This window comes from Boleophthalmus pectinirostris, unplaced genomic scaffold (genome assembly GCF_026225935.1).
Source record: "Boleophthalmus pectinirostris isolate CB_2022bp ecotype Guang Dong unplaced genomic scaffold, ASM2622593v1 HiC_scaffold_20, whole genome shotgun sequence".
Lineage (NCBI taxonomy): Eukaryota > Metazoa > Chordata > Actinopteri > Gobiiformes > Gobiidae > Boleophthalmus > Boleophthalmus pectinirostris.
In genome coordinates, this window is record NW_026571153.1 from 781,395 (window position 1) to 806,981 (window position 25,587).

General features: G+C 41.9%; 2 protein-coding genes across 2 annotated transcripts in view; one reads left to right on the forward strand and one right to left on the reverse strand.

Moving 5' to 3' along the window:
• LOC110164763 (F-box/WD repeat-containing protein 7-like) overlaps positions 1–13,501 on the forward strand; it is a 117,684-nt gene extending 104,183 nt beyond the window's left edge. The window contains exon 14 of the mRNA XM_055156118.1: positions 13,488–13,501. The gene's annotated coding sequence lies outside the window, so the exon portion shown is untranslated. The remainder of the gene's footprint in view (positions 1–13,487) is intronic.
• Positions 1–24,915, reverse strand: part of otud4 (OTU deubiquitinase 4) — a 35,030-nt gene extending 10,115 nt beyond the window's left edge. The window contains 14 exon segments of the mRNA XM_055156119.1: positions 1,290–1,413; positions 2,888–3,050; positions 3,828–3,916; positions 4,747–4,850; positions 7,867–7,931; positions 8,566–8,668; positions 8,856–8,895; positions 10,475–10,637; positions 13,786–13,867; positions 14,523–14,595; positions 15,289–15,335; positions 18,135–18,185; positions 19,193–19,276; positions 24,506–24,915. Of these exon segments, the coding sequence (XP_055012094.1) occupies positions 1,290–1,413; positions 2,888–3,050; positions 3,828–3,916; positions 4,747–4,850; positions 7,867–7,931; positions 8,566–8,668; positions 8,856–8,895; positions 10,475–10,637; positions 13,786–13,867; positions 14,523–14,595; positions 15,289–15,335; positions 18,135–18,185; positions 19,193–19,276; positions 24,506–24,658 (1,341 nt within the window). The 5' untranslated portion in view covers positions 24,659–24,915.
• Between the last annotated feature and the right edge of the window lie 672 nt (positions 24,916–25,587).

Below are 25,587 nucleotides of genomic sequence, written 5' to 3' on the forward strand. Positions count from 1 at the left end.
GCGTCGCATCTGTGAAGAGAATGTCGACACGTGTTCGCTCTGTGAGTAATTATGATTATTCAGATCACACGGTTTTTCAGAGGAGAAAATCAGGGCAATTTTACAAGCAAAAAAAAAAAGTGAGTGAAACTTTCTCATTCAGAAAGTGTCAAACCTTTGAAAAGTCTATTAGGACGATCAAATATCAGCTTCATTTTCAACATGGTGTTCTACATGTGTGTCTATGGAGGGAGGTTCAGCAGTTACCACGGAGACACAGTGCATAAGTGTCTGGTCAAGTGTTAACGGACGAAACAGGGTCAGATTTTTGACATTCAAATGTTTCTTATTCAGAAACTAGAGGAACTATTGAAATAAGTAAAGTATCAGAATGTAGGAAAGAGTTACACTCCAACAGGGTCAAGTTAAACCTGTGAGATTCTTTCAAGTTCAATGAAATATGCAGCACTTTTTGGTCAATAAATCCAAACAGTGATAACTCTTGGTTCTCACTTCCATATCCTTAACAAACTGGTTTGAATATTTGCTTCATATAGTTTTCTACCATATGGTACAAGATTAGGTTGAAAAACCTCTGACTTTTTGACTCATGAGATTTTTTATTAATAAAGTTCATGGTAACGGAGGGAAAAGTAACAGAGGGAAAATTGAACAAACAAGTAGAAGGTGCAGGATTTTACATCATTTGTCACTTTTTTCTTCTGAAAATTTTAATATTACTTCAAAATGAAAGAAACTATTTCTATAAAATATGTCAGTCCAAGAACATTTTTATCATTTTAAATACTTTTTTTTTTTTAAATCCTGTCCCTTCATCAACAGTTCAAAGATGGAATAACACAAGATATGATGAAATACAAACATTTATTTACATGATTTTTGGGTCTTTGAAATTTGGGAAATAATTTTTGTTCCATGTTTCATTCATGGTCTGTTTAAAACAGATGGAACTTTAGAACCAAAAATGGAACAGAAAAAAGGTCAACAGTTTGATAAACTCGAGTACATATGTATCTGTTCAATACACTTTTATATCAGATGAATTCACTTGAAGTTTTGGCCTTGTTGTTTACTTCTGCTTGACCGAGGCCATTAGCAACTTATTGAAAAGTTTATTACCGTTTTTTAACATATTTTTTACTCTCCGTTACTGTTAATGTGACGTGTGACTCCTGTGTCCAAGTCATTTCCCTTGTGGATCAATAAAGTTTGTCTAAGTCTAAATCTAAGACAGACAAACAAACCAAACCAAAACCAAAACAGATTTAAAGTTGAGTTTTTGGACTCACTCCGAGGGCAGGGAAGCTCCTGTCGTCTGGGAACTGCAGCTCCACTAAAGCGGCGTTTCTCTCTTCCTCCTCTTTGGCCAGACGCTGCTCCAGGGTCAGACCGAACGACACGGGCTCAGACTTACTGCAAACACACACACACACACACACACACACACACACCGAACGTTACACTCACGAGGCGACGCTCTGTTCAGGTCTGAGCTTTTACGCAGGAAAGTGTCAGCACCAGCGCAGACATTAACACTGAAACTAAAACATCAGCTCAATATTTATAGTTCAACATTTCAAACAAGAACATGGTGACTCCTCCTGCCCCGAAGTTCTGATTTTAAACATCTATAAGACCAAACTCATAGGACTCTGTTGACAGGTGTGACAGGTGTGACAGGTGTGACAGGTGTGACAGGTGTGACAGGTGTGACAGGTGTGACAGGTGTGACAGGTGTGACAGGTGTTGTTGGCGTGGCTCTGGAGGCTTCAGTTCTGCGCTGTACAAACTGTCTGGTCTTAATGTTTGTGTGGAGCTCTTATCTTTTGGATAATTTGATCATTTGACCTCCACCTTCTGCTCTGGTGCTGATGTTTCCTGAACTTTGGGACACAAACAGTTTTTCCTTTTCTGTGATTTGAGTTCAGACCAAGAGCGTCAAAAAAACACGCCCGACGCCTTCAGTTGGAGCCTTGACATTTGGGGTCAGACGCCGCGGACCAAGAAGAAGAAAAAAAGGGAGAAAAATAACTGACAGGCGTCCAGAGCCAGTCCAGTCCGGTCCTGGTCCAGTCCTGGTCGTCCAGTCCTGGTCCAGTCCTGGGTCAGTCCTGGTTTCAGTCCACTGGTCAGTCCTGGTTCAGTCCTGGTCAGTCCTTCAGTCTTGGTCTCAGTCTTGGTCCAGTCCTGGTCCAGTCCTGTTCAGTCTCAGTCAGTCTGGTTCAGTCTTGGTCGTCCAGTCCAGTTGGTCCTCAGTCCTGGTCCAGTCTTGGTCCAGTCCTGGTCCAGTCAGTTGGTCCAGTCCTGGTCCAGTCTTGGTCTGGTTAGTCCTGGTCCAGTCCTGGTCCAGTCCTGGTCCAGTCCTGGGTCTGGTCCTGGTCCAGTCCTGGTCCAGTCCTGGTTCAGTCCTGGTCCAGTCCTGGTCCAGTCCTGGTCCAGTCCTGGTCCAGTCCTGGTCCAGTCCTGGTCCAGTCCTGGTCCAGTCCTGGTCCAGTCCTGGTCCAGTCCTGGTCCAGGTCTGGTCCTGGTGATCGGCTCAGTTGTTGTTGTGTGTTTATATTTATTCTCTGATCATGTGTCGCTGTAGAGTTTCTTGTTCTGGTGTTTCTTGTTCTGGTGTTTTTCTCTTTCTTCTTCTTCTGTGTAAGAACGTTGCTACGTCACTGGATACTCGTCTCTGATTGGTTGACGCCAAATTCGCACCGCGCCGACACCGCAAAAACACAGGACGTCCAGAACTCACGTCCACATGGAGTTTGACTGAAAACCGGACACTTTAACTCCTCGGTCTCAGATCCTCAGACAGAGCGGTGCCCTCAGTTAGCGTCACCCCCCCGGCGAACGTTAACGACGCGAGCTGTGAAGTGTCAGTGTGAGTGTACGTCACCTGCTCGGTGCCTCTCGCTCCTCCAGGGGGGGCTGCGCTTGGGTCCAGGTCGAGTGCTGCTGCTGCTTGGGCCCTCGTCCCGCAGGTGGCGCTGTGCCCTGAGCCGCGCCGGGGGGAGCGGACGAGGCTTTAGTCCCTCTGCCCCGGCCGCGGTGCTCCCACTCTGACAAACACAACAACAACAACAACACGAGAGTCAGACGACGCACGACAAAAACGAAAAACAACACAAAGTCAAGTGTCCCGAGTGTGTCCAGTCAAATGAAGCTCAGTGACACCTGCAGGTACAGCCTCTATATTTGTAAAGTCGACTACAAGTATCACGGCAACCGACGAGCCAATCGGGAGCGAGGCTGCTGAAGATAACGCTCCTTTTACATCTTAGCAACGCTGTCAATCAAACCTGTTACTAACGAGAGGGGGAGGGGCCTCGGGGAAAGAAGGCGTCTGATTGGTCGGTTCTGAATGTTCTGGCTTTGTGGACGTAAACAGGCTGTGATTTGTAGAGTTTGGGTTTGAAATAAATAAAAATTTAATTACATTTAATTAAATGTAATAAATAAAATGTAAATAAAATAAAATAATAAATAAAAAAATAAAATAAAAAACACAAACTCTACAAATGTGTAAAAGGAGCATTATCTTCAGCAGCCTCGCTCCTGATTGGCTCGTTGGTTGTCATGATACTAACGGGAGGGGGAGGGGCCTCGAGGAAAGAAGGCGTCTGATTGGTCGGTTCTGAATGTTCTGGCTTTGTGGACGTAAACAGACTGTGATTTGTAGAGTTTGGGTTTGAAATAAATAAATAAATATAAATATAAATTAAAAATATAAATATAAATAAAAAATAAATAAATAAAAATAAATAAATTAATAAATCAAATCAAATCAAATAAAAAATATATATATGTTAAAAAAAAAAGTTTGTGTTTGTTGTCACCTCCGGCTCCGTTAGTGACCCTCTTCTCTCGGACCACGGTGCTCCAGGTCGTCTCTGGGGGAGCGCGCAGTTTCCACACGGGGACACTCCTGCACACGACATAAACACACTTCAGCGTCAGAACATCGAACCGACAAGAAGAGCAGCTACGTGACTCTGCGAGGTGTTAAAGACGAGGTATGTGACTCTCTGGTTTGGAGGTATTTCTGAGCTCTAAAACCTACAGAAGCCGTGAGGGGTCACGACAAACGCAAACGCCGTAACAAATACAAATGCGACAACGCAACAAAAAGCCACAACACACCAAAAAAAGCCACAGCGGAAATGACCGCGGGACTCTATTTGAATGCAAACGCCGCAACAAATACAAACGCAAAAGACACAACACATTAAAAAGCCACAACAGAAGTGACCGCGGGACTCTATTTTCCGACGGACCGATCAAACGGCAAGTGAAGAAGAAGAACTACAACGTGAAAAGTAGTGTTCTTCACTTGCCGCTTGATCAGTCCGTCGGAAAATAGAGTCCCGCGGTCACTTCTGTTGTGGCTTTTAAATGTGTTGCGGCTTTTTTATGTGTTGTGGCATTTGTGTTTGTGTTGCGCCGTTTGCATTAAAATAGAGTCTCACAGTCACTTCCGTTGTGGCTTTTTTGCTTTTGTTGTGACTTTTTTGGTGCATTGTGGCTTTTTTGTTGTGTAGTGTTTTTTTTGTTTTGTTGTGGCTTTTTAGGTGCGTTGTGACTTTTTTGGTGCGTTGTGGCTTTTTTTGGTGCGTTGTGGCTTTTTTTGTTGTGTTGTGGCATTTGTATTTGTAGCGGCGTTTGCGTTTGTTGCGACCCCTCTCGTGTGATTGAACAGATGTGAAGTGGAGCGGTTTAAAGTCGCGCTGTGGAACATTCGGTGCGTCGGAGACTCACAGTTCCCTCTGGTCCTCGGTGTAAACGGTCACCAGGTCACCGCTGTGATCCAGAGGAAGCTTCCTCACCGTCGCACCGACCATCTGCCCGCTCGACTCCAACACCTGCAACACACACACACACACAACACACACACACACATGAGACAGGCTAAACACACACACACACACACACAACACACACACACACACACACACATGAGACAGGCTAAACACAACACACAACACACACACACACACACACACACACACACACAACACACACATGAGACACACACAACACACACACACACACACACACACACACTAAACACACACACACACACACACACAACACACACATGAGACAGGCTAAACACACACACACACACACACAACACACACATGAGACAGGCTAAACACACACACACACACATGAGACAGGCTAAACACACACACACACACACAACACACACAACACACACATGAGACAGGCTAACACACACACAACACACACACACACACACACACACACACACACACATGAGACAGGCTAAACACACACACACACACACACACACACACACACACACACACACACACACACACACACACACATGAGACAGGCTCACACACACACACACACAACACACACACACACACACACACACAACACACACATGAGACAGGCTAAACACACACACACACACACACACACACACACACACACACACACACACACACAGAGACAACACACACACACACAACACACACATGAGACAGGCTAAACACACACACACACACACACACACACACACACATGACAGACACACAACACACACACACACACACACACACACATGAGAGGACACACACACACACACACACACACACACACATGAGACAGGCTAAACACACACACAACACACACATGAGACAGGACACACACACACACACACACACACACAACACACACATGAGACAGGCTAACACACACACACACACACACATGAGACAGGCTACACACAACACACACAACACACACACACAAACACACACACACACACACACAACACACACACATGAGACAGGCTACACACACACAACACACACACACAACACACACATGAGACAGGCTAAACACACACACACACACACACACACACACACACAACACACACACACACACACACACACACACACACACACACACACACACACACACACACACACAACACACACATGACACAGGCACACACACACACACACACACACACACACACACACACACACACACACACACACACACACACACACACACACACAACACACACATGAGACAGGCTACACACACACACACAACACACACACACACACACACACACACACACAAACACACACACACACACATGAGACAGGCTAAACACACACACACACACACACACACACACACACACACACACACACACACACACACACACACACACACACACACACAACACACACAACACACACATGAGACAGGCTAAACACACACACACACACACACACACACACACACACACACACACACACAACACACACACACACACAACAACACACACACAGGCTGAACACTAAACACACACACACACACACACACACACACACACACACACACACACACACACACACACACACACACAACACACACAACACACACATGAGACAGGCTACAACACACACACACAGTACACACACACACACAGAACACACAGTACACACACAGTACACACAAACAAGTACACACTAGTACACACAAGTACACACAAGTACAAGTACACACAAGTACACACTAGTACACACAAGTACACACAAGTACACACTAGTACACACAAGTACACACAAGTACACACAAGTACAAGTACACACTAGTACACACTAGTACACACAAGTACACACAAGTACAAGTACACACAAGTACAAGTACACAAGTACACACAAGTACACACTAGTACACACAAGTACACACTAGTACACACAAGTACAAGTACACACACAAGTCACAAGTACACAAGTACACACAAGTACACACAAGTACACACAAGTACACAAGTACACAAGTACACACAAGTACACACAAGTACAAGTACACACTAGTACACACTAGTACACACTAGTACACACTAGTACACACAGGTACACACACAAGTACACACAAGTACACACAGTACTAGTACACACTAGTACACACAAGTACACACAAGTACACACTAGTACGCAGTAGTACAAAGTAATACACACAGCAGTAGTACACAGTAGTAGCAGTAGTACACAGCAGTAGTACACAGCAGTAGTACACAGCAGTAGTACACAGCAGTAGTACACAGCAGTAGTACACAGCAGTAGTACACAGCAGTAGTACACAGTAGTAGTACACACAGTAGTACACAGCAGTAGTACACAGCAGTAGTACACAGTAGTAGTACACAGCAGTAGTAGTACACAGTAGTAGTACACAGTAGTACACAGCAGTAGTACACAGGGTAGTAGTACACAGTAGTACACAGTAGCAGTACACAGTAGTAGTACACAGTAGTACACAGTAGTACACAGTAGTAGTACACAGTAGTACACAGTAGTACACAGTAGTACACAGGAGTAGTACACAGTAGTAGTACACAGGTAGTACACAGTAGTACACAGTAGTAGTACACAGTAGTACACAGTAGTACACAGTAGTAGTACACAGCAGTAGTACACAGTAGTAGTACACAGCAGTAGTACACAGTAGTAGTAGTAGTACACAGTAGTAGTACACAGCAGTAGTAGTACACAGTAGTAGTACACAGCAGTAGTACACAGTAGTACACAGTAGTAGTACACAGTAGTACACAGTAGTACACAGTAGTAGTACAGTAGTACACAGTAGTACTACACAGTAGTAGTACACAGTAGTAGTACACAGCAGTAGTACACAGCAGTAGTACACAGCAGTAGTACACACAGTAGTACACAGTAGTAGTACACAGTAGTAGTACACACAGTAGTACACAGCAGTAGTACACAGCAGTAGTACACAGCAGTAGTACACAGTAGTAGTACACAGTAGTACTACACAGCAGTAGTACACAGCAGTAGTACACAGTAGTAGTACACAGACCTGGCAGCGGTCTCCCACGTTGTACTGCATCCCTGAGGCGATACAAAAGTCCATCTTCTGCTGAGCTGAAAACAAACACACACAAACTCTCACACAAGAGGAACATGAACACTGTTGTCATGGCGATTAACTAAATATTCTTTTATCTTATTCAAGAGAATAAAGATTAAATAAATAAATAAAAAAAGGAATTAGGAAACAATGAAGATTTTGTATTAGACAAATTCACTTCAGTCAAACGTTTGGACCTGACAGATTCAAAACACAACTGCAGGTGTGTTTGTGCGTCCACACGGCCGACTGGACATCTGTGTGTGTGTGTCTGTTGTGTGTGTGTGTGTGTGTCTGTTATGTATGTGTGTGTGTGTGTTGTGTCTGTTATGTATGTGTGTGTGTGTGTTATGCGTTTGTTGTGTGCGTGTGTTGTGTGCGTGTGTTGTGCGTGTGTTGTGCGTGTGTGTTGTGCGTGTGTTGTGCGTGTGTGTGTGCGTGTGTTTGTGCGTGTGTTGTGTGCGTGTGTGTGTGCGTGTGTGCGTGTGTGTGCGTGTGTTGTGCGTGTGTTGTGTGTGTGTTGTGCGTGTGTTGTGTGTGTGTTGTGCGTGTGTGTCGTGTGTGTTGTGCGCGTGTTGTGTGTCGTGTGTGTTGTGTGTGTGTGTTGTGCGTGTGTGTCGTGTGTTGTGCGCGTGTTGTGCGTCTCACCCTTCTTGGAGCGCGTCCACACGTCGTACTGGACGTTCCGGAGCAGAGTCGGGTTCAGAGATCGTTTGACTCGTTCAGACAAAGATCGACCGCGACCTCGACCCTGAACACAACAACACAACAACACGACAACATCAAACACACAAACACACACAAAGACTAATTCACTTCTGTCGAGGATCCAACGACAACACACAACCGAGCAGAAGTACCACTGTCAGTAGCGTTAGCAGAAGTACAAGTATTAGTAGTAGTAGTAGTATTAGTATTGTGTTTGTTTGTAGTTTTACCTTGGATTTGAGCGCCGCTGCACACGTCCCGTTCTCTTGTCTGAAACAAACATGTTTGAGTTTAACACAAACTGAGAGTCTAAAACAAGACACTCAAAGAGAAGAAACGACCGTCACATGGACCATGACACACGGGGGGAGGGCGCCTGACACACACAACGAGGAAGAAATCTGACACACACAACGAGGAAGAAATCTGACACACACAACGAGGAAGAAATCTGACACACACAACGAAGAAATCTGACACACACAACGAGGAAATCTGACACACAACGAGGAAGAAATCTGACACACACAACGAGAAGAAATCTGACACACACAACGAGGAAATCTGACACACACAACGAGGAAGAAATCTGACACACACAACGAGGAAATCTGACACACACAACGAGGAAGAAATCTGACACACACAACGAGGAAATCTGACACACACAACGAGGAAGAAATCTGACACACACAACGAGGAAGAAATCTGACACACACAACGAGGAAATCTGACACACACAACGAGGAAGAAATCTGACACACACAACGAGGAAATCTGACACATATATATAGAAATTGTGCGTGTTTTGTGCGTTTCGTGTGTGTTTTGTGTGTGTTTCTGCGTGTCCGTGCATGTTTTGTGCACTGCGTGCGTGTCTGTGCGTGTTTGTGTGTGTTTTGTGCATGTTTGTGTGCGTGTTTTGTGCGTTTCGTGTGTGTTTGTGCGTATCCGTGTGTTTTGCCCGTTTCGTGCGTGTCTTTGCGTGTTTGTGCGTTTCATGTGTGTTTTGTGCATGTTTCTGTGTGTGTGTTTTGTGCATTTCGAGTGTGTTTTGTGCATGTTTTGTGCGTGTTTTGTGTGTTTCATGTGTGTTTTGTGCATGTTTGTGTGTGTTTCATGTGTGTTTCGTGTGTGTTTCGTGCGTGTCTGTGTGTGTTTCGTGCATGTTTGGTGTGTGTTTGGTGTGTGTTTGGTGCGTGTTTCGTGTGTGTTTTGTGCATGTTTGTGCGTGTTTGGTGTGTGTTTCGTGCGTGTTTCGTGTGTGTTTTGTGCATGTTTGTGCGTGTTTGGTGTGTGTGTTTCGTGCGTGTTTCGTGTGTGTTTTGTGCATGTTTGTGCGTGTTTGGTGTGTGTTTCGTGCGTGTCTGTGTGTGTTTCATGCGTGTTTGGCAAGGCAAGGCAAGTTTATTTGTATAGCACAATTCGTACACAAAGTAATTCAAAGTGCTTTACAGAATAAGAAATACATTAAAATCATAATAAAAACAAATCAAAACATAAATAATCATGAAGATTAAAATTAAAAAAGAGAGACATAAATTGGAGAGAAGAGTGCGGAATGGTGTGTGTTTGGTGTGTGTTTCGTGCGTGTCTGTGTGTGTTTGGTGCGTGTTTGGTGCGTGTTTGGTGCGTGTTTCCTGTGTGTTTCGTGCATGTGACCTGCGTGTTTGTGTGTGCTTTGTGTGTGTTTCGTGCGTGTTTGGTGTGTGTTTCGTGCGTGTCTGTGTGTGTTTCGTGCGTGTCTTTGGTGTGTGTTTCGTGCGTGTCTGTGTGTGTTTCGTGCGTGTTTGGTGTGTGTTTTGTGCGTGTTTGTGTGCGTGTTTTGTGTGTGTTTCGTGCGTGTGACCTGCGAGCGTCCGTCTCGGCGTCGGAGTCGTCGCTGCTCGGACACGGCGGCATGGCGTCGTCAATGAGCAGGTCGGAGGGTTTGGAGGCTCTGTGGCACAGGCGGTCCATGTGTGCGCGGTCCACGCCGAACACACGCTCGTACAGCAGCTCGTACAGGATCGCTGCAACACCACAACAACGTAAAAACACCACACAAACTCCACAACACAAAAGAAACACCACACAAACTCCACAACACAATAAAAACACCACACAAACTCCACAACACCGTAAAAACATCACACAAACTCCACAACACAAAAAAACACCACACAAACTCCACAACACAAAAACCACACAACACCACAAACCGTAAAAAACACACAAACTCCACAACACAATAAAAACACCACACAAACTCCACAACACCGTAAAAACACCACACAAACTCCACAACACAAAAAAACACCACACAAACTCCACAACACAAAAAAACACCACACAAACTCCACAACACAATAAAAACATCACACAAACTCCACAACACAATAAAAACACCACACAAACACCACAACACAAAAAACACCACACAAACACCACAACACAATAAAAACACCACACAAACTCCACAACACAATAAAAACACCACACAAACACCACAACACAATAAAAACACCACACAAACACCACAACACAATAAAAACATCACACAAACCACAACACAATAAAAACACCACACAAACACCACAACACAATAAAAACACCACACAAACTCCACAACACAATAAAAACATCACACAAACACCACAACACAATAAAAAACATCACACAAACACCACAATAAAAACACCACACAAACACCACAACACAAAACACCACACAAACTCCACACACAAAAAACACACACAAACACCACAATAAAAACACCACACAAACACCACAACACAATAAAAACATCACACAAACTCCACAACACAATAAAAACACCACACAAACACCACAACACAATAAAAACTCCACAACACAATAAAAACATCACACAAACACCACAACACAATAAAAACACACAAAACCACAATAAAAACACCACACAAACACCACAACACAATAAAAACACCACACAAACTCCACAACACAAAAGAAACACCACACAAACACCACAACACCGTAAAAACACCACACAACACACACAACAAAAAAAACACACACAAACACCACAACACAATAAAAACACCACACAAACACCACAACACAATAAAAACACCACACAAACACCACAACACAATAAAAACACCACACAAACTCCACAACACAATAAAAACACCACACAAACACCACAACACAATAAAAACACCACAAACACCACAACACAATAAAAACACCACACAAACTCCACAACACAATAAAAACACCACAACACAATAAAAAACACCACAACACAATAAAAACACACAAACACAACTTCAGCTCTATGAAACTAACGAAACACTTTTCTACGTCTCTCCCTGAAACTGAAACAAACTGCTACGTTATCAAAACATTTCACCCAATCTTTGCGTTTTAAAGCTGCACTGTGTAACTTCTCTGGCTGCTCGTTTCTATGGATACGTCACTGTTCTCCGTGGAATGTTCCAGAGTGTGACATTAAACAGCTCGACTTTACGTTTACATTTATAGCTCAAAAATACCTAGAAAACCAGGACAAAACCAGGTCTAAACCAGGACTAAAACCAGGTCTAAACCAGGACTAAAACCAGGTCTAAACCAGGACTAAAACCAGGTCTAAAACCAGGTCTAAAGCAGGTCTAAAACAGAACTAAAGCAGAACTAAAGCAGAACTAAAGCAGGACTAAACCAGGTCTGAAGCAGGTCTAAAACCAGGACTAAACCAGGACTAAACCAGGTCTAAAACCAGGACTAAACCAGGTCTAAACCAGGACAAAACCAGGTCTAAACCAGGACTAAACCAGGTCTAAAACCAGGACTAAACCAGGTCTAAACCAGGACTAAACCAGGACTAAAACCAGGACTAAACCAGGACTAAACCAGGACTAAACCAGGTCTAAAACCAGGACTAAACCAGGTCTAAAGCAGGACTAAACCAGGACTAAACCAGGTCTAAAGCAGGACTAAACCAGGTCTAAAACCAGGACTAAACCAGGACTAAACCAGGTCTAAAGCAGGACTAAACCAGGACTAAAACCAGGACTAAACCAGGTCTAAAGCAGGACTAAACCAGGACTAAACCAGGTCTAAAGCAGGACTAAACCAGGTCTAAACCAGGACTAAACCAGGACTAAACCAGGTCTAAAACCAGGACTAAACCAGGTCTAAAGCAGGACTAAATCAGGACTAAACCAGGTCTAAACCAGGACTAAACCAGGTCTAAAGCAGGACTAAAGCAGGACTAAACCAGGTCTAAACCAGGACTAAACCAGGTCTAAAACCAGGACTAAACCAGGTCTAAACCAGGACTAAACCAGGACTAAACCAGGTCTAAAACCAGGACTAAACCAGGTCTAAAGCAGGACTAAATCAGGACTAAACCAGGTCTAAACCAGGACTAAACCAGGTCTAAAACCAGGACTAAACCAGGTCTAAAGCAGGACTAAATCAGGACTAAACCAGGTCTAAACCAGGACTAAACCAGGTCTAAACCAGGTCTACTAAAACCAGGACTAAACCAGGTCTAAAGCAGGACTAAACCAGGACTAAACCAGGTCTAAAACCAGGACTAAACCAGGTCTAAAGCAGGACTAAACCAGGACTAAAACCAGGACTAAACCAGGACTAAACCAGGACTCTAAACCACTAAACCAGGACTAAACCAGGTCTAAAGCAGGACTAAACCAGGACTAAACCAGGTCTAAAGCAGGACTAAACCAGGACTAAAACCAGGTCTAAAACCAGGACTAAACCAGGACTAAACCAGGACTGAACCAGGACTAAACCAGGACTGAACCAGGACAAAACCAGGACTAAACCAGGACTAAACCAGGACTAAAACCAGGACTGAACCAGGACTAAACCAGGACTAAACCAGGACTAAACCAGGTCTAAACCAGGACTAAACCAGGACTAAACCAGGTCTAAACCAGGTCTAAACCAGGACTAAACCAGGACTGAACCAGGTCTAAACCAGGACTGAACCAGGTTGCATTTGAAAAAATTGGATCTGTGTGGTTAAAAGATCAGATGCAGGTCTCATGGGGTGAAAGATGGTCTTTGGGTCTGAACGGAGACTTTGAAACACTGACTTAAAGCTGCACTGCGTAGCTTTTCGGGGAGAGGGAAATGTGAAACCTGAATAAATGTTGTGTAAACACTCACACTGACACACGGCGGTGTTCTTGACCCGGCTCAGAGGATAAATGCTGTCGTAGTGATTCCCGTTCAGAAAACACAACTGCACCTGAGGACGCACAACAACAACAACAATAACACAACAACAACAAAACAACAACAATAACACAACAACAACAAAAACAACAACAACACAACAACAACAATAACAACAACAATAACACAACAACAACAATAACAACAACAATAACACAACAACAATAACAACAATACAACACAACAAGAAGCATTAAAGAGGAGGTATTGTACTTCTGTGGGGTTTTCACTGTAACACATCACTTATTTAGATCACGTGTTCCTTTTATTGTGAAAATGCTGTATTCTGGGTCCTCTCTCCTTTTTCTCCCTGTGCCAAGTCCCTCCCCCTTCAGAGCACTGGTACAACACACTTGTTGTGCGTCGCACTGATGAAACTCCTGCACAAACATCAGGTTTGTCCAGTCGCTGTGTTCAGTTTTGTGTCATGTTTTTATGGAGAATTGTTGTGTGGGAGCGTGTGGGCGGAGCCTCGTACAGACTCGTACTGTGGGAGCGTGTGGGCGGAGCCTCGTACAGACTCGTACTGCGGGAGCGTGTGGGCGGAGCCTCGTACAGACTCGTACTGCGGGAGCGTGTGGGCGGAGCCTCGTACAGACTCGTACTGCGGGAGCGTGTGGGCGGAGCCTCGTACAGACTCGTACTGCGGGAGTGTGACTTTCACTTGCCTTGTCGTGGAAGCCGTTGGCCGTGATGTTAACGGCAGGTTTCCCGGGCTCCTGGAAAATCCAAAAGTCCCTCCTAAAAAAAACAAAAAAAACAAAACATGATTCAGACAGATCCAAAAATGAGACAGAGTTTGTGACTCATTTCTGGTTTGATCCTTCACATTATCTTAATGTCAGACGTTACGTCCCGACAGTTAAGGCCTTTTCATATTTCATCAGAGAGGGCGGGGCAGAGCGAGGGGGCGGGGCGGAGCGAGAGGGCGGGGCAGAGCGAGGGGGCGGGGGCAGAGCGAGGGGCGGGGCGAAGCGAGGGGGCAGAGTGAGGAGGCGCGGCAGAGTGAGGGGGTGGGGGCAGAGCAGAGCAAGGGGGCGGGGGCAGAGCGAGGGGGCGGGGCGAAGCGAGGGGGCAGAGTGAGGAGGCGGGCGGGGCAGAGTGAGGGGGGGGGCAGAGCAGAGCGAGGGGGGCGGGGCGGGGCAGAGCGAGGGGGCGGGGCAGAGCGAGGGGGCGGGGCAGAGCGAGGGGGCGGGGTAGTTTGGCAGCAGAACATCTTCTGACGTGTGAAATGTCGGAGCTCAAACAGACTTTGTTCTTGTTCTTGCCTCATGAACAGGGACAGTATGAACAGACCTTTACTCTTTCATTTGAATTGTACTTTTCACAAATATTTTTTTTTTTTACTGAAAGTGTCCAAAGCTCTGAAAACGATCAGAGTTTTAACCTCATCTGACAGACGTGTGAAAGGAGCATTAAACCGGTGACACTCACTTGTACATCATGGCCAGAGCGTTGATCTCCACTTCTCCCACCCACTGCTGCAAACAAACAGAGGTCAGGTCAAAGCTCGGCGACGCACGTCAGAGACACAACACCTCATGACACCGTGGAGAGCACAGGCTGTACCGAGAAGTTCTGCTGTTTGTTTAGACGAAGAAAACATTTGACACTTTCACCGTTTTGAGGATTTAAATGTTTGCGTTTCATTTGAACTTTGCGCAAGACGCGATTTAACAAAGGCTTTTAGCGTCTCACACACGATTTAGACTTTAATTTTACTGAACTGTATTAAAATCGATTTGAAATATATCGTACTGAATCGTAAGTTCACTGTTTGGAGATAAGTATCGTATCGCGGCCTGTGTATCGTATCGGCAACTTCTGAATGAAACTCAGCCCCGTCACCGAGTTGTGGGGGTGAATTTGGAGCAGAGTTTCCATATTAGGAATTTATTTCAAGACAAAATAGTAAAATAAAAACAGCAGGATCAGGACTCTGGCGATATGTAATCCCGATATATCTCGATACTAGGGATGTGCAAAAATATTGAAATATCGATATGTAGTATAGTTTAATGTGATGATACAGTATCGATATCATGGGCTGCTGTATTGATATATCACCCAGAGGATTTTTGGTGCATTTTACTCATTTATTTTGTTACAGCGTTACAGTTTTGTCGCTTGTTTAGTGGAAGGAAACTCGTTTAGGCGACATATTTGACATTTTCCCTGTTTTGATGATTAAAATGGGCGTGTTTCATATGAACTTTGCACAATAAGTGGTTTAAGATTTAAGATTTTTAGTATCACAGCTACGATTTAGACATTGTTTTTATTGAACCGTATCAAATCGATTTGAAATACATCACACTGAATCGTACCGAATCGAAAGTGCACTGTATCGAGGTGTGCATCTTCTCGTGGCCTACGTATTGAAATATGTATCGTATAGGCGAGTTTCATTGTTGACAAAAGCGCGCGTTGCATGCTGGGAATTATTTTGGTCGGCGGCAAGAAACACTAATTGAACACGACGGACAGAGCGAGAAAACACGTAAAGGGTATTGATCCTGGTTATTTATCCACTCGAACGGCAGACGACCCAAGACCATTTGACCAGAAATTGGTCATAAACATCGACGGACGACAAATCACCCTTTTCAACCCCGACAGAGTCTGGACCAAACCAAATTTCTGGTCAGAATCTCCAACTCCCTGGACAAATATTCACTTGGGCGACATCCACAATGACTTGGTGGAAACTCCTGGGCCATTCACAGCAGAAAAGATGAAAACCTCCAAGAGTCTGGATGTGTTGTTGAACTTGTTGAGTCCACGGTTTGTTAGGATCTTCTACGTTTGCTCTGCGGATGTTTGAAAGTCGTTTTATTCGCCGTTAGTGGTTCTTTTCACTCAGAATACGAAAAAGACGTTTTCCTTCTTCTGTGTTTCTATTTGTGCGTCCGATAATGCAGCAGGAATTTACCGTTATCAGGATAAATACACGAGGTTACGCACTGTGTTTGACGCTACCGTGTTTCTGCCTCCAACCAAAATATTTTCCAGCAGCAACGCGGGCTTTTAATAACAATGACGTCAGCTGAAACTCGCCTGTAGCTGCCTGTATATCGAGATATGTATCGTATTGGCAACTTCTTAATGATACCCAGCCCCACTCGATACTAAAACAAAGGACAATCTATAAAAATAATCGCTGATAACGTTATGGTCGAGTAAACAAAACGTGATGGAATAATCGTTAATAATCAGTAGAACAGCAAATGGAAAAACATGATTAAAAAATAAATAAATAAAAAAATCAACGATGCATTTAGAACCGATACAAGAATTAAATATTGTGATCCATCAAAAGTCTGGACACGCTTCATTCACTGTTGTTCTTCTTTATGTTTATTACTTTCTACATTTTAGATACAAATATATTTTAGTACTTATTTTTCTAGTTTATTTTGACTTGTACATTTACATTTATATAATTCTGTCTTGTTCGACACCGCGCTGTGAGTAAAGTGGAGTAAAACGGTTCTGATTCTCTCCATAAACTCAAGGACTCACGTCTGTTTCACTGTTTAACACAGATTTGTGCCGCTGGACTTATTTTCTCTAAATCGTCGCGTCGCTGTCGCTCTGTTCGTCACGTAAACAAACGGCGCCGTGTGATGACGTCGTCGCGGCTCGGGTCGGTTCTGCAGGTCTGAGTGCGGAATATAGAACCCACAACAATCTGCACGGTTCTAAAGTCCCAGCGTGAGTCGACCTAAACCTTCACAAAGTTTTGCAATATTTTTTATATAAATAAGTATATTTATTTTATTTTTAAATATAGAGATTGTAGAAGAGCTAGATATATAATTTATTTTGGACACATTTCTGTTTTTCTGCCTTATTTCATGTTCAAAGTTTATTTGATTCATTTTATTTTATTTATACATCACAAAACTGCTCTAAAGTTCAGATTTGTAGCCGAGATTTATTTTCAATTTAAAAGTTTTGCGTAAATTATCAATAACAACGTGTTTTTTAGAGCGAGAAATGCTGAATAAATGCATCGTGTAACTAAAAAATAATCGTTTGAATAATCGTGATCATGATTTTTTCCATTATCGATCAGCAACCACAATGTAAACAAACGTGTCTAAATGATTTGACTAATAAAAATCACAAAAGTGCAAAGTGTTGGTCAAAGGTGAGTTTTAAAACTCTAAAAGCAGCTGTGAGTTATTTAGAGTTCTGAATGGACAGTGGATAAAATCATAGAGGTAAATAAATAAACGTGTGAGTTTTCAGAAGAGAAAAAGCTCGTCCTGTTTTACCTGTGGATCCTGTAGTTTGTGTAAATATTCCTCAAAGTCTCCTTCGATAAACTGCACACAGAACTCACGTTAGAGTTTGGTCACGGGAAAAAATACAAACACACTTAATTTCTACGACACATTTTAGCAAAAAAAAAACCTGTTTCTAAAGTGCTACGGATAAAAAATAAATTAAATTAATTTTAAAAAAAGGAAAGGAAGGAAAATGTAATTATAAAGATGCCAAAATTAATAAAAAATAATAGTTAATAATGGAAAAATATGGTAATCCTTAAAATAAAAGACATTATTTATTATTTATATATAAAAAATAAGATAATTCATATTAAAATATAACAATAATTTTAAAAACAGAGAAAAAGAAAAAAAAAGAAATTATGTTTAAAAATTGTAGTAAAAAGTAAATGATAAGGGTAAAAATAATATTAAGTATAATGACTAAAAGTGTCTATTAAAAATGAAAAAAATATATATATAAATGAATAAATAAATACATACATACATAAATAAAATTATAAATAACCCAAAATGTAAATATAAGTGGCCTAGCAGTGTGGTTCTGCTGCACTAACACATTATTTTTGTTTTTATTTGCTTAAATTTGTTTGTTTTGTGTGTTTGAGGGGAAGGGGTGGGGAGCTTTGTAGGTTTTTTTTTTTTTTTTTTTATGTCTTGAATTCGTGTTAATCATTGTATTTTGTATACTGTTATATTCTATTGTTTTTAATAAATGGGTCAAATAAATAAATAAATAAAATAAATAATAAAGTAAAATAATAATTAAAAAAATGAATAATTACATAAAAAGTGCTGTGGATATAAAGAGAACATTAAAAACAATAAAAAGTATTAAAAATATCAGAGGGTATAAATGTTCTATTTAACCTGCTCGTCCTAAAACACTGAAACCAGTAAAAAGACAAATAAAAGCAAACCCATAAAATCAATTAACTAATACAAAAGTGTATGTAAAATAAAATAAAACCCAGAGGACCACATAACTCTGGCGGTGTTAAAAGACACAGAATAAAAGTGGGTGTTAAACTCTCGTCACTCACGGCTTCGTAGCTCTTCCGGTTTTTCCTCAGAAACTCCACACATTTGTGTCGGACCTCGAGGTGACGGCTCTGGCAGTGAAGAACCTACAGAACACGGAGAACGTTTACACTAAGTGAGGACAGAAGTGACACGAGGATGAAGAACTGAAGTGATTTAGTGATTTGGAGTGAGACGGAGAGTTTGGTTAAACTTGTTCTGTTGTTTATAGTTTATCTGAAGAACTGTGAAATATGTGACAGTATTAACTCTTTCCCCCTGGACTTGTACTAGGAACAACCCAGACATGTGTTACTAGTTCTACCCATAGAGCATCACTGCATAAAAGAAAACAGACTTCCACCAGTGATTATAAATGATTTTTACACTCATGAACTTCATTGTAACACAGACATATTTGTATCTCTGGAAACTTCAGACTCTGAACTCTTCATTTCTGGATGTTTAAATGTGATTCAACTCATTTACAGGTTTATAACAGCTCACTGAACATGAGAGTTTACCTGGTCAGGTGCAAACTCGAAAACAAAAAACTACATTCAGCATCTGATATCTGCATGTTCTGAGAACTATATTCATAAAAAAATAAAAAATACACTTTGTCAAAGTATTTAAACAGATTTCATATCAGCAGATACAGTAGAGCCAAGTGTTCACCTGTGTTTTTACCTGTTGTTCATCTGTGTGCACCTAATTCATTTTTTCCATTTAACTTATTCAACTTATTTTATTTATTCAACTCATTTATCTTATTATAATATAATAATAAAACTCTTCCCCGTCAGTGTGTGTTCAGTATTTATCATCTTGGTTATTTTCTCGTGTGCAGAGCTCCACATAAGTGTTTGTTTCTGTAGTGATTCTGTTATACGTCGCATCTTGGAAAAAAAGACTGAAATATTTCAAAGGACTCGTCTGAGCAACATCCAGATTTCAGGGCAATTTTGGTTCATAATCGAGTATAAAGTCCTGGATAGTTTGTTTGGACATCGCAGGACTCCACACAGACGCATCAAGCTGTATTCTCATCTTCTCCCTGAAAGTTCGTCGCTGTCGCTATTTTCCACTTTATAATCAACTTCATCATCACTTTGAAATCTATAAAAGTCACTTTCTCTAAACTTATCCATAAAATACGTCCGCTCCTCATTATTTCTAAAACTGTGCACCGCAGCGCCGCCATCTTTCCACTGCACGTGTTTCGTGTTGTGTTTTTTCCGGAAGCTCCATCGTCACTACTTCAATTAACTTCGGAAAAAATCTGCGAAAACATATCCTTGAATCCTACTGGTCAGTCTAGTGTGGGTTGTAGTGGCCCCGACCAATCACAGTCTCTGTTTAAATGTGAAAAACCGAGTCGTTTCTAAAGGTCGTCAAATCACGTCTTTAGTGAAACAGCGGAGGAGACAAAAGTCGTCATTAAGGAAACACGAGGGGTCGTCAAATGTCGTCTTCATGGGGGAAAGAGTTAACAGTCTGTTGTTCTCACTTCACTTGAAAACGTCAATTCCTGGTGTCTGATTTTACAAAATAAATTTCCGCAAACATTTAAACCAGGGGTGTCCAAACTTTTTTCATCAAGGGCCAAATATCTAAACACAGATGAAGCAGACGGTCGATCGAGGCTGTAGACTGATGCTCCTTACAGAGAATAATTGAAATATGTGCAGATTTAACAGGTTAGAATGAGCCATTAGCCTTTATTCACACAAAGATCCTGAAAAACACAAACTAAATAACAAACGTGTAACAAATAAACATGGTCAAGCACAAAGATGTTGTCCGTTTGTTGTCCATTGTGCTTAATCCGTTTATCATTCGTTCATTCATTTTTCAATATAAAACCAAAAATAAGAAAACGAAAAAAGAACAGTTTTCTTTGTTTTTTCAGTTTTTCGATTTTGTGTTTAAATGAAGAATGGAAAAAACGGATAACGACCGTTTCCCGTTTACGTGACTTCCGTGACTGCGATGCCGGACTTTTGCATCGCGTCATCCGGTCTGTCCCGGTCTCAGTCCCGGTCTGGTCTCGGACCTGGATCAGTCCTGGTTCAGTCCTGGTTCAGTCCGTATGTGGTGCAAAAGTCCGGAAGTCACGTAAACGGGAAACAGTCGTTATCCATTTTTTCCATTCTTCATTTAAACACAAAATCAAAAACTGAAAAAACGAATCGTTATCTGTTTTTTCATTTTGGTTTTGGACACAAATAGTGAAGAAAACTGTTGTTTTTTCATTTTCTTATTTTTGGTTTTACATTGAAAAACGAATGATACACGGATTGTGCTTGACCATGTTTATTTGTTACATGACACAGTGATGTGGCACCTGTTACAGGAGCGTCTGGAACAGAGACCAGATCAAGTGTTTGAGCTCGTTCATGCGCCGCAGTAAAGAACAACGTTTGTTACTTCAAACCAGGTCTTGATGGGAACATGTGCGGTAGGTGTGGACGATATATCGATATTTTAAATATATCGAGAGTTGTTTTTTTTTTATTAAGGAATCACAATATACTCATACAAGATTTACAAATCACAAGTATTTTTCCTTTTATATTTTTCTTATTTTCAAAAACACCATCTTAATAATAAATACCAAATCCAAATATTATCAAAAATGAAGCAAAGGCAAACAATCAAAAGATAATAATAATTATGATGGTGAAAAATGAGATAGTTTTTACACTCGATATGAATTCTGACATATCGTATATATCGATATAATGTTTATATTCAATTTAGATTTTGCCGCTTCGCTTGTTTGTTTCTCTCTCGTCGCCCCCGCCTCCCTGAGTTTGCTGCTCGTGTCTCCTTCACTCGTCACTGTCGCCGTGAACGCTGAAAGTTGGTGCCAGTGAAAAGCTTCAAGCACCACGAACCTTTTCCACCATTTACAGACAAAACCACCAGCAGCACATCCTCCTATTCCACCGAGTCTCGTCCTTTAACCAGAAAGAAACTGAACGAGCTGAGCTGCAGGAGAAGTGCTGTTTATGCAAATGAGTCAAGCACTTAAGTTTCGTTTCTGTAAAATGTAAACACACGTGCGCAAAACTGCATTAAACACATGATTATCTCAAACGGGCTGATGTGGCTCTAGAGTCGTTGTGTTTATATATTGTAAAGTTTATTTATGCAGAAGATTTTAATAAATAATCTGCTGCAGTGTCACTTGTACAATAGTGTTTGGAAACGTTGGGTTTGATCTGCAGTGGATTGTGGGATTAAACCTCAGATCCTGACTGCTGGAACATGGATCTGTTAAAATAAGGAACATCCTGAGCTTCTTCTGCTGAAGGAGCTCATGGTTCTGGTTCTGGTCTGGATAACAGAGTTAATACAAAGATGAGCTTGTGTTGAGTTGTTTTATTTATGAATAAAAAGAAGGAAATATGTTTTATTTCTTTTATTTTACAGTTAAATTATTATTTATGTAATTAGGTTTTTTTTGTAATCTTAAATGTTCCTGTATGAACTGTCGACCTCTTACACTTCAAGAAAAAAAAAAAAAAGACCTTGTGGAATTTGGCAGATTTGTTTTTGCAGTTTTCAGTTTTAGGGTGTTATTTTTTTTTGTACATATATGGAGATATATATCTTATATCGAGATATAGCAAAATATATCGAGATATATTTTTTGATCCATATCGCCCAGACCTAGTACATAATATTATAATATTATAATAAGAAAGAGTTCATCAATTAAAAAAGATTTGTGTAATAGATTTGTGTTTCTCTGCACAAATATTTAAACTTATTGTTATTTTTGGGGTTTATATGACATGAGTTTTCTGATTCGACACAACCCCCGGAACAAAATGAGTTTGACACTCCTGATATAATGTCTAAACCAGGTCTAAACCAGGACTAAACCAGGTCTAAACCAGGTCTAAACCTAAACCAGGTCTAAACCAGGTCTAAACCAGGACTAAACCAGGTCTAAACCAGGTTTAAACCAGGTCTAAACCAGGTCTAAACCAGGACTAAACCAGGTCTAAACCAGGTCTAAACCAGGTCTAAACCAGGTCTAAACCAGGTCTAAACCAGGTCTAAACCAGGACTAAACCAGGTCTAAACCAGGTCTAAACCAGGTCTAAACCAGGTCTAAACCAGGTCTAAACCAGGACTAAACCAGGTCTAAACCAGGTCTAAACCAGGTTTAAACCAGGTCTAAACAGGCTAAACCAGGTCTAAACCAGGTAAACCAACTAAACCAGGTCTAAACCAGGTCTAAACCAGGTCTAAACCAGGTCTAAACCAGGTTAAACCAGGTCTAAACCAGGTCTCTAAACCAGGTCTAAACCAGGTCTAAACCAGGACTAAACCAGGTCTAAACCAGGTCTAAACCAGGTTTAAACCAGGTCTAAACCAGGTCTAAACCAGGTCTAAACCAGGTCTAAACCAGTTTAAACCAGTCTAAACCAGGACTAAACTAAACCAGGTCTAAACCAGGTAAACCAGGACTAAACCAGGTCTAAACCAGGTCTAAACCAGGTCTAAACCAGGTCTAAACCAGGTCTAAACCAGGTCTAAACCAACTAAACCAGTCTAAACCAGGTCTAAACCAGGTCTAAACCAGGTCTAAACCAGGTTTAAACCAGGTCTAAACCAGGTCTAAACCAGGACTAAACCAGGTCTAAACCAGGTTTAAACCAGGACTAAACCAGGTCTAAACCAGGTCTAAACCAGGTCTAAACCAGGACTAAACCAGGACTAAACCAGGTCTAAACCAGGTCTAAACCAGGACTAAACCAGGTCTAAACCAGATCTAAACCAGGTCTAAACCAGGACTAAACCAGGACTAAACCAGGTCTAAACCAGGACTAAACCAGGACTAAACCAGGACTAAACAAGGTCTAAACCAGGTCTAAACCAGGTTTAAACCAGGTCTAAACCAGGACTAAACCAGCACTAAACCAGGTCTAAACCAGGACTAAACAAGGACTAAACAAGGTCTAAACCAGGTCTAAACCAGGTTTAAACCAGGTCTAAACCAGCACTAAACCAGGTCTAAACCAGGACTAAACAAGGACTAAACAAGGTCTAAACCAGGATTAAACCAGGACTAAACCAGGACTAAACCAGGACTAAACAAGGACTAAACCAGGTCTAAAACAGGACTAAACCATTTGAGGAGGAGGAGGGAAGAAGGTCTAAATTGTGTGTTATGTTGTAGTTTTAGAGCAGGGACGGTGTGTGGGGGAGTCTGGGCGGCTCACACTGCGGCTCCCACTGCGGCTCCTCAACTCCCCAAACCCTGCGCTGGTTTCCTGGAATATTGTCACTTTTTTTGTTTTGTTTTTTGGATCTTTTACCTGTTCTGCCACGGCCCGGAACAAACACGAACCGTCCTTGGCGATCTTCTTCCGCTGCAGGCCCAGAGACCGGAGGTGTTCGTCCATGAGTCTGTCCGCCGCTCGGTCCGCGGGGCTGCGCACGTTTCCCCCGCCGCCGCCGCCGCTCTCCATGCTAACGGCTAACGGCTAACAACAACAACAGTTTTGAGCCCGAAACCCGCACAAACTTTTCTCCCCCGCGCTCGTGTCAAAGTGTGTCCGCGCGTCGGGCCCCGGCTCCGCGCTGCTGCTGCCGACGCTTCTTCGGTTTCGTTTCTCCAGAAGGTGTTTTGTGTTTTGTTTTTTCCGTCCGGGACCCGAAGCTCAAAGTGAAACTACAAACTCACGAAAAACTACAAACCAGGGTAACGGCTCGTGCTATCACAGGCTGACGCGGAGGACACGCCCACCTCGCGACACACGTCATCACGCACGTTTTGTAATCGTAAAAAATGGGACAAAAAAAATAAAATAAATAAAATAAATAAATAAATTATATGTATTTAATTATTAATATATTAATATAATTATTATTTATTATAATTATTATTTATTTACACACACACACCCTTTTTTTTTCTTTTTTTTTTTCCAGTAAGTCCATTCATTGCCGGAAACTAAACCAGGTCTAAACCAGGTCTAAACCAGGACTAAACCAGGTCTAAACCAGGTCTAAACTAAATCTAAACCAGGACAAAACCAGGTCTAAACCAGGTCTAAACCAGGACAAAACCAGGACTAAACCAGGACAAAACCAGGTCTAAACTAAATCTAAACTAGATCTAAAGTAGATCTAACCAGGACTAAACCAGGTTTTGTTTTGTTTTTTCCGTCCGGGACCCGAAGCTCAAAGTGAAACTACAAATTCACGAAAAACTACAAACCAAGGCTCGTGCTATCACAGGCTGACGCGGAGGACACGCCCACATCGCGACACACGTCATCACGCACGTTTTGTAAGCGTAAAAAATGGGACAGAAAAAAAGAAAGAAAGAAAGAAAAAGAAAAAAATAAATAAATAATAATAAAGAAAGAAAGAAAGAAAGAAAAGAAAATTAAAA